The sequence below is a fragment of the Pan troglodytes genome, chromosome 13 (genome assembly GCF_028858775.2).
Source record: "Pan troglodytes isolate AG18354 chromosome 13, NHGRI_mPanTro3-v2.0_pri, whole genome shotgun sequence".
Lineage (NCBI taxonomy): Eukaryota > Metazoa > Chordata > Mammalia > Primates > Hominidae > Pan > Pan troglodytes.
Genome location: NC_072411.2, coordinates 42567004 through 42581529, shown reverse-complemented (window position 1 = coordinate 42581529; position 14526 = coordinate 42567004). Strand labels below are relative to the sequence as shown.

At 33.9% G+C, this 14526-nt stretch overlaps 1 protein-coding gene across 1 annotated transcript in view; it reads left to right on the top strand.

Annotated features, from left to right (window-relative positions):
• LRP1B (LDL receptor related protein 1B) overlaps window positions 1-14526 on the top strand; it is a 1946873-nt gene that overhangs the window by 1650179 nt on the left and 282168 nt on the right. The window contains exons 53-54 of the mRNA XM_063790432.1: window positions 7848-7970; window positions 10084-10203. Of these exons, the coding sequence (XP_063646502.1) occupies window positions 7848-7970; window positions 10084-10203 (243 nt within the window). The remainder of the gene's footprint in view (window positions 1-7847; window positions 7971-10083; window positions 10204-14526) is intronic.

Sequence of the window (14526 nt, the reverse complement as noted above, 5' to 3'; positions counted from 1 at the left end):
TGAACATGGTACCTAATAGTTTTTCAGCCCTTTGCCTCCTTCCTCCCTCTCCCCTTTTGGAGTCCCCAGTATCTATTGTTCCATATTTACTTCGTTGTGTACTCAATGTTTAGCTCCCACTTGCAACTGGGAACATGTGATATATGGTTTTCTGTTCTTGCATTGATTTACTTAGGATAATGCTCTTGAGCTGCATTCATGTTACTGCAAAGGACATGATTTCACTTTTTTATGACTGCATAGAATTCCATGGTGTATGTGTACCATATATTCTTTATCCGGTGCACCACTGATGGACATCTACATTAATTTAATATATTTGCTATTGTGAGTAGTATTTCAATAAACATATATGAGTGCATGTATCTTTATTTTCCTTTGAGTATGTGATGAGATTGGCTTAAATCATAGTTCTACTTTTAGTTTTTGAGAAATCTCCAAACTACTTTTCACAGGGGCTGAACTAATTTACACTCCGATCAACAGTGTATAAGTGTTTCTTTTTCTCGACAACCTCACCAACATCTTACTTTTTGACTTTTTAAACAAAAGGCATTCTGACTACTATGAGATGGTACCTCGTGGTTTTGATTTGCATTTCTCTCATGATTAGTGATATTGAGCACTTTTTTATGTGTTTGTTGGCCACTTTTATGTCTTCTTTTGAGAAGTGTCTGTTTCTATACTCGACCCATTTTTAATGGGGTTATTTGTTTTTTTTATTTCTTATTGATTTATTTAAATTCCTTATAGATTCTGGATATTTTTTCTTTGCCAGATACATAGTTGGAAAATATTTTCTCCCAGGGTACCTGTTTACTCTGTTGATAGTTTTTTTGTTGTTGTAGTGCAGAAGCTCTTTCGTTTAATGAAGTCCCGTTTGTCAATTTCTGTTTTTGTTGCAATTGCTTTTGAGGACTTAGTCATAAATTCTTTTCCTAGGACTGTGTCCAGAAAAGCATTTCTTAGGATTTCTTGCAGTATTTTTATAGTTCGAGATCATACATTTAAGTCTTCAAACTTCTTTGACTTAATTTTTGTATATGATAAGAGGTAGGAGTCCAGTTTCGTTCTTTTGCATATGGTAAGTGGGATTGTGCTTTTCATTTAGCCCTCAGCTTGAACTTTGTGTATAGTAATGCTACTGATTTTTATACATTAATTTTGCATCTTCACTAAACTTGATTATGAGATCTAGGGGCCTTTTTTGCAGAGTCTTTAGGTGTACATTTATGATGTCAGTGAAGAGAAATAGTTTGGTTTCCTATTTTTCTATTTGCATGCCTTTCATTTCTTTCTCTAGCCTGATTGCTCGGGCTAAGATTTCCTATACTATGTTGAAAAGGAGTGGTGAGAGTGAGCATCCTTGTTTTGTTCCAGATCTCAGGGGCAATGAATGATTCCAGCTTTTGCACCTTCAATTTGAGGTTGGCTTTGGGCTTGTCACAGATGGCTCTTATTGTTCTTTCCATGACTAGTTTGTCGAGGATTGTTATCATGAAGCGATATTGGATTTTATTGAATGCTTTTTCTGTGTCTGTTGAGATGATCACATGGGTTTTCTTCCTAATTCTGTTTATGTAGTGAATCATACTTATTGATTTGCATATGTTGCACCGACCTGGAATCCCAGGAATAAAGCCTACTTGCCCATTGTGAATTAGATTTTTGATGTGACACAGGATTTGGTTTGCTAGTATTTTGTTAAAGGTTTTTGTTCCTATGTTCATTAGGGATATTGGTCTGTAGTTTTGCTGTGGTGGTTGTTGTATCTTTGTCAGATTTTGGTATTAGGATGATCCTGATTTCATAGAATGAGTTAGGGAGAAATCTCACCTCCTTAATTATTTGGAACAGTTTCAGCAGCATTGGTATCAGCTCTTCTTTGTACATCTGGTAGAATTTGGCTGTGAATATATCTGTTCCAGGGCTTTTTTTATTTGTATATTTTTTATTACTGATTCAGTTTTAGAACTCATTGATCTATTCACGTTTTCAATGTCTCCCTTACTCAATTTTGGGAGATTGTGCCTTTCCAGAAATTTATTCATTTTCTCTAGATTTTAGAGTATGTTCACAATAGTTTCTGATGATATTTTGTGGGATCAGTTGTTATGTTGCCTTTGTCATTTCTGATGGTGCTTATTTTAGACTTATCTCTTTTTTTTTGTTAATCTAGCAAGCGGTCCATCAACATTGTCTATCCTTTAAAAGAACCAGCATTTCATTTCATTGATCCTTGTATAGTTTTGGGGATCTCATTTTATTTTCTTCTGCTCTGATTTTAGTTTTTTTCTTCTGTTGACTCTGGGATTAGTTTTTTTCTTTCCTTGGTTCGTTTAGGTGCAGTCAGATTGTTATTTGAGCTCTTTCTATCTTTTTGATGTGGACATTTAGTACTATAAACCTTCCTTTTAATACTGTTTTTGCCACATCTCAGAGATTTTGGTATGTTGTGTCTCTGCTTTCATTTATTTCAAATAATCATTTGTTATCTGCTTTAATTTCATTGTTTACCCAAAATTCATTCGGAGCAACTTTTAGTTTCCATATTGTGTGGTTTTGAGTATTCCTCTGGTTATTGATTTCTACTTTTTCTATTTTTATTTCACTGAGGCCTGAGAATTTGGTATTTTTAAAAAATTTATTGAGACTTGTTTTATGACCACACATGTGGTTAACTTTAGAGTATATTTTGTGTACAGATGAGAAGAATGTATATGCTACGGTAGTCTGGAGTGTTTTGTGGATGTCTCTTAGGTCCAATTGGTCAAGTGTTGAATTACATTCAGAATTTCCTTGTTAGTTTTCTGCCTCATAGACCGAATGATGTCACTGGGGTATTGAATTCTGCTACTGTTATTGTGGCTATCAAGTTGTTTGTAGGTCTAGAAGTACTAGTTTTATGAATCTAGGTGCCCTTCTTTATTTTTTTCTACTGTTGTTGTTTTAAAGTCTATTTTGTCTGATATACGAATAGCAAATACTGCTCTTTTTTTGTTTTCCATTTGCATGATAGATCTTTCTCCATCCTTTTCTTTGAGGCTATGGGTGTCATTACGTCAGATAGGTCTCTTGAAGATGGCAGAAGGATAGGTTTTGCTTTTTTATCCAGTTTACAACTCTATGTCTTTTAAGGCCATTTACATTCAAGGTTAATATTGATATGTGAGATTTTGTTCTTGTTGTAGTGTTGTTGGCTAGGTGATTTTTAGTGTCATTTGTGTAGTTGCTTTATAGGGTTCATGGGCTGTGTGCTTATGTGTTCTTTTGTGGTAGTATCATTCTTTCATTTCCATTCAAGGAACCCCCTTAGGCTCTCTTCTAGTACTGATCTGGTGGTGATCTAGTCCTTTAACAATTGCTTGTCTGGGAAAGACTTTATTTCTCCTTTATCTATGGAGGTTAGTGTGGTGGAATATAAAATTCTTAACTGGCATTTATTTTCCTTGAGAATGCTAAAAATAGGTCCCCAATCTCTTCTAGATTTTAAGGTTTCTGCTGAGAAGTCTGTTGTTAGTCAGCTAGGTTTCACTTTACAGGTGATGTGGCCCATTTTTGTAGCTGCTTTCAAACTTCTTTTGTGTTGATGTTGGATAGCCCAATGACCGTGTGCTGTGCCTTGGGGATGATTGTCTTGTTCAGTATCTTGCAGGAGATCTCTGGCTATCTTGAATCTGTCTGTTGATTTCTCTAGCAAGATTGGGGATATTTTCATGAATTATACCATCAGATATGTTTTCCAAGTTGCATACTTTCTCTTCTCTCTCATGAATCTCAATAAGTCATAGATTTTATCACTTTTCTTGATCCTATATTTCTCAAAAGCTTTGTTCATTTTCTAAAACTCTTTTTTCTTTATTTTTGAAAAAAAAATTAATATGAAGGACCAGTCTTAAAGTTTTGGAATTCTTTCTTCTGCTTGGTCTAATCTATTGTTAAGGCTTTCAATTGTATTTTGAAATTCCACAGTGATTTTTTTTAATTCCAAAAGTTCTGTTTAGTTCTTTCTTAATCCTGCTATGTTGTCTTTCAAATCCTGAATTTTCTTTTTTTTTTTTCTGTTTTCTTAGTGTTAGATTTCAAACTTCTTTTGGGTTTTGTTGAGTATTCTTGCTATGCATGTCCTAAATTCTAGAGCATTTGACTGTAGCTCACTGCAGGCCTTTCACATTTAAAAAAATTAATTATATAAAGTATTTAAAAGAAATATAGACACTTATTACTTTAAACTCATGAAACTGGCACAAAAAAAATTATACTTTAAGTTCTAGGGTACATGTGCACAATGTGCAGGTTTTTTACATATGTATACATGTGCCATGTTGGTTTGCTGCACCCATCAACTCGCCATCTACATTAGGCATTTCTCCTAATGCTATTCCTCCCTCATCCCCCAACCCCACAACAGACCCCAGTGTGTGATGTTCCCTGCCCTGTGTCCAAGTGTTCTCATTGTTCAATTTCCACCTATGAGTGAGAACATGTGGTGTTTGGTTTTCTGTCCTTGCGATAGTTTGCTCAGAATGATGGTTTCCAGCTTCATCCATGTCCTTACAAAGGACATGAACTCATCCTTTTCTATGGTTGCATAGTATTCCATGGTGTATATGTGCCACATTTTCTTAATCCAGTCTATCATTGATGGGCATTTCGGTTGGTTACAAGTCTTTGCTATTGTGAATAGTGCCGCAATAAACATACATGTGCATGTGTCTTTATAGTAGCATGATTTATAATCCTTTGGGTATATACCCAGTAATAGGATCACTAGGTCCAATGGTATTTCTAGTTCTAGATCCTTGAGGAATCGTCACACTGTCTTCCACAATGGGTTGAACACTCCCAACAACAGTGTAAAAGCATTCCTATTTCTCCACATCCTCTCCAGCACCTGTTGTTTCCTGACTTTTTAATGATCGCCATTCTAACTGGTGTGAGATGGTATCTCATTGTGGTTTTGATTTGCATTTCTCTGATGACCAGTGGATGATGAGCATTTTTTTCATGTGTCTGTTGGCTGCATAAATGTCTTCTTTTGAGAGGTGTCTGTTTATATCCTTTGTCCACTTTTTGATGGGGTTGTTTGATTTTTTCTTGTAAATTTGTTTGAGTTCTTTGTAGATTTTGGATATTAGCCCTTTGTCAGATGGGTAGATTGCAAACATTTTCTCCCATTCTGTAGGTTGCCTGTTCACTCTGATGGTGGTTTCTTCTGCTGTGCAGAATCTCTTTAGTTTTATTAGATCCCATTTGTCTATTTTGGCTTTTGTTGCCATTGCTTTTGGTGTTTTAGTCATGAAGTCCTTGCCCATGCCTATGTCCTGAATGGTATTGCCGAGGTTTTCTTCTAGGGTTTTTATGGTTTTAGGTCTAACATTTAAGTCTTTAATCCATCTTGAATTAATTTTTGTATAAGGTGTAAGGAAGGGATCCAGTTTCAGCTTTCCACATATGGCTAGCCAATTTTCCCAGCACCATTTATTAAATAGAGAATCCTTTCCCCATTTCTTGTTTTTGTCAGGTTTGTTAAAGATCAGATGGTTGTAGATGTGTAGTGTTATTTCTGAGGCCTCTGTTCTGTTCCATTGGTCTATATCTCTGTTTTGTTACCAGTATCATGCTGTTTTGGTTACTGTGGCCTTGTAGTATAGTTTGAAGTCAGGTAGTGTGATGCTTCCAGCTTTGTTCTTTTTGCTTAGGATTGTCTTGGCAATGTGGGCTCTATTTTGGTTCCATATGGACTTTAAAGTAGTTTTTTCCAATTCTGTGAAGAAAGTCATTGGTAGCTTGATGGGGATGGCATTGCATCTATAAATTACCTTGGGCAGTATGGCCAGTTTTATGATATTGATTCTTCCTATGCATAAGCATGGACTGTTCTTCTATTTATTTGTGTCCTCTTTTATTTCTGGCCAGGGCAATCAGGCAAGAGAAAGAAATAAAGGGTATTCAATTAGGAAAAGAGGAAGTCAAATTGTCCGTGTTTGCAGATGACGTGATTGTATATTTAGAAAACCCCATTGTCTCAGCCCAAAATCTCCTTAAGCTGATAAGCAACTTCAAGCAAAGTCTCAGGATACAAAATCAATGTGCAAAAATCACAAGCATTCTTATACACCAATAACAGACAGAGAGCCAAATCATGAGTGAACTCCCATTCACAGTTGTTACAAAGAGAATAAAATACCTAGGAATCCAACTTACAAGGGATGTGAAGGACCTCTTCAAGGAGAACTACAAACCACTGCTCTACGAAACTGCTGCCAAGATTCTTAATTTTCTGTTTACAACAACACATTCTTTACTTCAGTATGACTGTAGTTAATTTTGAAATTATCTTGAGGTCAGCATATGATAGATATTAATTAAACTAAAATTTTATTTTTCTTTTTTGTGATCTCCATCTCTTTCTAGTATTAATAAGTTATCTTAAAATTAACTTTCAACACTAATAGAGAACCACAACTTTTATATTTGGTAAGAAAGAAAGGGACATGCATGCAGGCTTATGAGGCAGGTGGACAGACAGACAGGAAGCCAGCAATGGGTCAGCCTAAATACTTTAGATTAGATCCAGGAAACATCCTAAGCATCCTAAAATGTTTTGGTTTAATGCTGAATTCACTCAAAAAATATATTTTCATCTTTAATTACATCTACAAAGTCAACATATAAAAAATAAAATGCCTACAATTTTTGTTATCTTAAAATAGTCATAATAGACCATTATAGGGTGATTGGGATATATACACTAGGGTTTACTTCCTGCTTGGCTATAGGTCAAACATGTAAAATCATGTAAACCTGAAGGAGCAATGGAACAGATGACACCCAGTTAAAAGATAAATTTAGGCTGGGCACAGTGGCTCACACCTGTAATCCCAGCACTTTGGGAGGCCGAGGCGGGAGGATCATGACGTCAGAAGTTCAAGACCAGCCTGACCAGTATGGTAAAACCTAATCTCTATTAAAAATACAAAAATTAGCCGGGCATGGTGGCACAAGCCTGTAGTCCTAGCTATTCAGGAGTCTGAGGCAGGAGAATCACTTGAACCCGGGAGGCGGAGTTTGTAGTGAGCCAAGATTGTGCCACTGCACTCCAGCCTGGGTGACAGAGTGAAACTCCATCTCAACAACAACAAAAAAAGAAAGATAAATATAGTATTCTATATGTACTCTTGAAGGTTAAAATAATGATAATACTCCATAATTTAAAAAATATATATAATTTACAAAATAATTTTACATACAGGTACTTTTTTATGATAATTCTGAAAGGCATAATAATTTTAGATTTGCCAGTGTAACTCGTTTATTCTTCCTTAAAATACAGAATAATTGTTTAAATCCTGTTAAGGAATACTCCGAATAGAGGGCCACAGAAACACTAGATTCACACTTTTCCAGCAAAGATACACCAATGTATTAATTTTATTATTTTGTACTATGAATATGGAATTAAGAGTATTTTCCACCCAAATATTATTCTTTGGCCTTAGGCTCACTCAATTTAGAGCCATATCTATTTTTTAACTTTATTTTATGTTTATCAACTAAGTGCTACTGTTATAATTTAAACCAATTTTACATTACTATAATCTTTCTGTTCTAGGACTCAATCCTCGATTGGATTTGATTATCATGTCTTCTGGGTCTCTGTTCTGGGACAGTTTCTGAATCTTTCCTTTATTTTCATAACCTTGACATTCTTTAGGAGAAAATCTTAGCTATTTTTAAGCTTACTTGTTATTTATCTCTTTCAGTTTAGGGAGTATTAATGATTTATCTACCTATATTTCAGAAGTCTAAAATGAAATTGTTTGACATTCCATATTTTATCACAGTTCAAAACAAACACAAATGTGAAGAAAATTATTTTAGTTGTCCTAGTGGAAGATGCATTTTGAATACCTGGATATGCGATGGTCAGAAAGATTGTGAGGATGGACGTGATGAATTCCACTGTGGTGAGACATTGTATTTAGCTTAGTTTTTGTTAACCTTACTATTACTTGTATGTTAGTATTCTCTTATGTAGGGATTTTATACAAAATATTGTCAGCTGATTTTAACATTAATTTTCATTTTTATTAAATAGTACAAAAATGGTAAAGATTAAAATTAAAACAAAAGAGCTTATAATGAAGACTAACACTCTTTGGTCCTAGACTTTTCTTTTAACCTCTGTTTTTGTTGAATAATTACTTCCATCAGTTTATAATATAGATATAATAAAGTTATACCTTTTCTTAATTTATTAACTTTAGGTGGTACCTGATGTATTTGCTTTCTGCTATAAAAAATAAGGATTTGACACATGCTACTTGTTATATTTCCCCCACCTATTATTGGTATCTGCATGGGGGATTGGGTCTAACACCCTGTGGACACCAAAATCCATGGATGCTCAAGTCCCTTATATAAAGCAGCCTAGTAGTTGCATATAACCTATGCACATCCTCCTGTACATGTTAAATAACCTCTTGATTACTTATGATGCCTAATAAAATGTAAATATTATGTTAATTATTGTTTCATTGTATTGTTTTTATTTGTATTATATTTTATTCTTGTATTGTTATTATTTAATTTTATTTTTTCAAATACTTCTGATGTATAGTTTGTTGAATCCATGGATATTAAAGGCACAGATGTGGAGAGCTGACTGAATATTATTATCCTGAAATTTTGTACTAATTACGTGTATAGCTTTCAATAATATACATAAACTTCTATTTCTTTAAACTTTTGCCTTTCATCTTCTACCTCCTAATATCTGTGTCTGTACACTTTATTTCATGTTACATTGTCAAACTAAGAAAGCATTTTTACATTTATTTTCTAAAATTTATGGATTTTGTGATTTGCAAATCAGAGAAATTTCCAATAGGAAAACAAGGTATATATTCACTATTTACATTTAGCACAAATAACATACACTGTGGTGAATAGATAGAGTAGGAAAAAGATTAAAAACGGATTTTCTGTGAAATGTCAAACTCTCCTAAAAGTAAATGTCATCATGAAATGTGAAGGTGCATTTTGTTTTACTAAGATGCCATATATCTTTACATTAGAGCCAGATTTTGAACAAGACTAGCAGAGAACTTCCAAAATATTGTATGTGGATTCATAATTTCTGAACAGTGGCCATTATCTGATCATATCTTCTTTAATTTTATTTTTTCCAAACTCCAGTTTTCTAATGTTCTCTGTTTCACAGGTCATCTAATTAAGCATTTTAAATGAAAATGCAAAGTTTTGCAATTGTTTATTAAATCAAAAGCAGAATTGCTATTTTTACAAGAGTTTATATTTTGAACACCTTAATTTAGAAGGATTTTACTTTTGAAGGTTTTCTAGTGACAAATATACTGGGTAGAGGGGGAGGCTGGGAATGGAGGAGAGCAATAACAAAATTGGCTTTGGAAATAAATGGAGTGTGTTATTATTATAAAAATATAATCTAATAATAAAAAAGCCAGCCACTATGCCAATTAATTTAGGTGTTATTAGTCAGGTATAACAAACCCAAGTGTTTCCAAGGAAGCAACACAAAAACATCAGCACAGTTGCTACGTACAAAACTGTCAGGTTGTCTTCAAGCTATAACCTCCTTAGTCACCCACCTTTAAAAACAAACATATCTGCTGATTAGTCCACCATATTGTTACCTTACCTAGGATGTAAGTGTTTTCTCTTGGCTCAAAGATAGATTTAAAGTTAAAAAGTATGACTAGTCTATACCAGAAATATATATTTTATATCTATGCATTATACATTCAAAAAATAATAATAACAGACAAATATACCTGGAGTAGAGTGACCGCATTAGGACTACCTCAAAGGCAAGCCTTATAAGAATCATGTTGAACAAATCGTGGTTGTATCACCTGGAAACACAGAGGGAATATGCAAGCTGATGCCAAAATTTTATAGAATTGTCATAGAAAAGAAGAAGTTGGCTTCTTTTATTATAGGATTGTTGATTTTAGCAAAGTCTAAGAAAGAATCTTCTCACTGTCGGATCTGTTGTAAGACGGTCTCAAACTATTTTTTTTCCTTTTGTTTGTTTTCTAGATTCTTCTTGCTCTTGGAACCAATTTGCTTGTTCTGCACAAAAATGTATTTCTAAGCATTGGATTTGTGATGGAGAAGATGACTGTGGGGATGGGTTAGATGAAAGTGACAGCATTTGTGGTAAGTTGTGTATCTTCTGTCCTCAATCAGTTTTTAAGCATTATATATGCTCTATCATTTTATAGCATACACAAAATTTGCTAATTTATTAAAATTAACATAAAATTTATGTGTACCTTTCTAGGTAGCTGTTTTTATTATTTTCATGACAATCCGTTATTCTATTATTTTTATATATAAAGCTGTTATTCAATATTTGGTATTTTTCCTTAATATTGCCACAACAAATGTATTTGTACATTTTATTTCTAGCCTTCGGTGACTTCTTTGAAGCAAATATCAATGATTGAGATTACAGGGTCAAATAATCAAACTTATTTTTCATTATGCTGCCTATGTACCACCAAGTTACCCCCCAAAATTAGTATACTAATTTATACTGCCACAAGCCACACATGCTGTTTATGTGCATATGTGTGTGTTATTTTCATCCTTATTGCTGAATTGTTTTAAATAAGAAGTAAAGGAAAGTGGCTATTTTATATGATATTAAAATGCACTTTAAAATGTAGCTTTATAAGATTAGAGGTATTAGTGTCACATATCTATACTTAACTACTATATGTCAACTACAAGCCCAGTATAATTGCTTTTTAATATTCACAAATATTTAACAAATAGTTAAATAGAATTATTCACTGAATTTCCTAAGGGGTAAAAGAAGGAAACAAGCTAGTCGTTAAAATTTATTCTTACCGGCCAAGAATTTCACTATTTTTATAGATGTCTATTGGTTGTCTATCTAATCTGTTTCTGTATATGCATTCGTACCTGTAGCTATATATTCTTTACTCATTACATCAGCCTTTGGTGGCAGCTGTTATCATCCTCTTTTAGGAAGAGAAGGACCCAAGTCATAGAATAAGGTGTATGTATAGATTTTAGTATACTTAACACCTCTTTTAAATTTCAGGGGTTGTGGACTGCTATTTCTGTCACAAACATATAGAGAAAGGTAGTATTTTATAGTATTCAAGCTCAACTGAAGTTCTCTTTAATAATATGAAATTGGAGATATTCTTGAAAGTAGGCAATTTACTTTCTTGTATTTAAGTCACTCAAAATCTACTTTTTATTTACACAGCTGAAACCTTTTACAGTTATACAACAGACAAATATAGAAAGATCACTATCAAAAAGCTGTGAAAGAAAAAAAGTCAGTAATCAATTAGATGACTGTCTGTTTCTCTTTGCTATTACTTTTAAAAATAAATTTAATACAAGAATTACCTATTTACAATAGGATGAGCACTGTTTCAATCTCTCTTACTTTTGACTTTTGTTAAACTCTACACTAAATGGCCCCACTGATAACACTGTGCTTTCTGAGTGGATACAGTATTATAGGGGCAAAGTCTCTAAAGTCATGTAGACTTGACTTCTCCCACATCTGCCTTTTCAAGCTGTGTGATCATAGACCACTTCATTTTATTCCTTATTTTGTTATTCCTTACCTATTAATTGGATGCAAAAAGATTTGTACTTACATACCTATATACCTAATATGATCATCTAACATAACCAATGTACACTATATTTATGAGGTTTTTCTGATTTTATTTCGCCTGCCTCCTTTCTTTGTTGAAATATTGTCAGTGTCCTAATAATGCTTTTTTATTAAAGACTAATAAGAAAATGGACATGTTTACCTGCAATCAAAATACTGAGCTTATTTACGTTAATTATGAGCTGTATTTTATGTACTAACTACCAAGCTTGAGACACATAAAGAAAATACTGCTTTAGACCAATCATCAGTCAATGAACTGAACCTCATATTTTAGAACAGGAAAATAACTTTATAAATAATTCGTCTAACTTGTTTTCAACCTTTGGAGTACAAAAGATCGTTCTCAGAAGTGTGTTAAAAATGTTGTTTCCCAATTTCCCATTCAAAATATTCTAATGCAGGATGTAAACACATTATTGATATGCACATGGTGATTCTGATTTGGAATATTAAGGGTCCCATTTTGAAAACCATGGTCTAGTTTATTTCCATCTTTTGAGAGATGAAAAAAGAGAAACTCACAGAAATTAATACATTTTCCTGATGTCACTCAGATAATTAACTATGACAGAGGTATGAGCAGAATTCAGGTTCCGAAATATTAATAGGCTAGTGACTCTTATCAATTAAATATTATTATCCGAGTTGGTGTGCAAGATGGATCTAGTGGAATTTATCAACTTGTCTTTCTTCTCCCTAGGGATTCTTTTCCCTGAGAAAGGCAGTATATCTCCAGATGGCAGTGGCAACTATGAAATAAAGTCATGAATTTTTTCTTTGGCCCATTTTCTTCCCAATTGACTATGATGTTTTGGCATGTTCTTAACACAAAATCTGTTGAATACTATCAAGGGAGCCAGAAAATTAGCTGCAAAGAGCCTTATGCCATTTTATAGCTGGAGATATCTCAGTAATGATCTAGTCATACCCATCATTTTAAAGATAGGGTAATTCAGACACTAGTCTTCATCAAGGTCATACAGAATTAGATTTCTCCACTGCCAAATCGGGGCTCTTTCTATTATGACTGCCTTGAGAACAAATTAAAGTGATATTATGGCAGTAGACAAGAAATTTTACATTTATCAAAACTTCCTTAAGAGAAAAAAATGCAGTTAAAAACATCTCAAGCTAAAAAGTAAAAATGTTATACAAAGCATTGAATTGAGAATATAATAATAAAAAAGACACTTTATGGTTTCATGGCAAGCTTAAAAAGGATAGATAAGGAGGAATAATATAAAAATATTTTCTGTGGAAAGAGAATTTTATTATAGAAAGTACTGAAGACATACTAGTTAGCAAACAAAATAATTTTTAAATGAAAGTACATTGATTTAATAGATTATTTTCTAACTTCCTCCAGTATTACATAACATGTTAAACTCCATTCTATTAAATAGATCCTCAGTTAAATAAGCAAGTCTAGATTACGGGGGGATTTGTCAACATCCACTCTTCATCCTTTCCTCCAGGCTAAGGTATATGTCAAGGACAGGTATGTTTATGTTGCAAAAGACCCCTAGAGGGGCTGGGCGCGGTGGCTCACGCCTGTAATCCCAGCACTTTGGGAGACCGAGGCGGGCGGACCACGAGGTCAGGTGATTGAGACCATTCTGGCTAACACGGTGAAACCCTGTCTCTACTAAAAATACAAAAAATTAGCCAGGCGTGGAGGCGGGTGCCTGTAGTCCCAGCTACTCCGGAGGCTGAGGCAGGAGAATGGCGTGAACCCAGGAGGCGGAGCTTGCAGTGAGCCGAGACCGCACCACCGCACTCCAGCCTGGGCAACAGAGCGAGACTCCGTCTCAAAAAGAAAAAAAAAAAAGACCCTTAGAGGATTGTATTTTGATACCCCACTGCTTACCATATTTAAAACATTACTTCAAAAAGAACTTTCTGCTCCTAACAACTCTGGCTGAAAAGTAAGAGGATAAATGATAATCCAATTAAAACATATTGTCTACTGCTTTCAGTTGTTAGAAACAAATATTTTTCATCTAGTCACTTATATTTTCTTCCTGGAGATAATATACTATTTTCAACAATTCAACAAATTTCTTTTTTAGCATCTATTCTGGGCAACTTTGGGTCATAAGAAAGTAAAATTTAAAAAAAGAGAGAGATTTAGGGTCATGTTACTGATTCACTCAGGTACTTTTTATAAACAAACAAACAAAACATTCAAAACATTCATTATATATAACTGCACAGGGACTAGGAAAATATCATGAGGGAGGGCCATTTGACATATGGCTACCCTATGATCATAACGGGAAGGAAAGAGGAACCCTTTGTACTTAAAAATCCAAGTCAACAAGCATTTTTTTGAAAGACATTATCATGCAACTAAAGAAACATTGCAGTGATAGAGCAAAGGTAGATTCCAATTATTATGCATGAAAAAAATGGAACGTGCATGCATTTATACTTTTTGGTACTACAAGATGGAGAGTAATAGTAATGACATGAGTGGTTAAAAGTTGGTGCTTAGGATTCAGAGGGTGCTTAGGATCCAGAGGACTCCCAGTTGAACATGCAGAATTGGGTGCAACTTGTGACTTTCTGCAAGCTTTTCAACTTCCCCGAGCCTCAGTTTTCTTTTCTGTAAAATGATACTGATAATAGTTCTATGGGTTGGGCTTATTGTAAGGAATAAATGAGTTAATATGTTAAGTGCTTAGCACGTATTAAGCAATAAAAATGGCATTATTTCAATTACTATTATTTTTCTAGTTCAGTCTTTAGAAATGTTATCTCAGTGTATTCACAATTCTATGACATTTCTATGCTTTGCCACATTTTACAAGGAT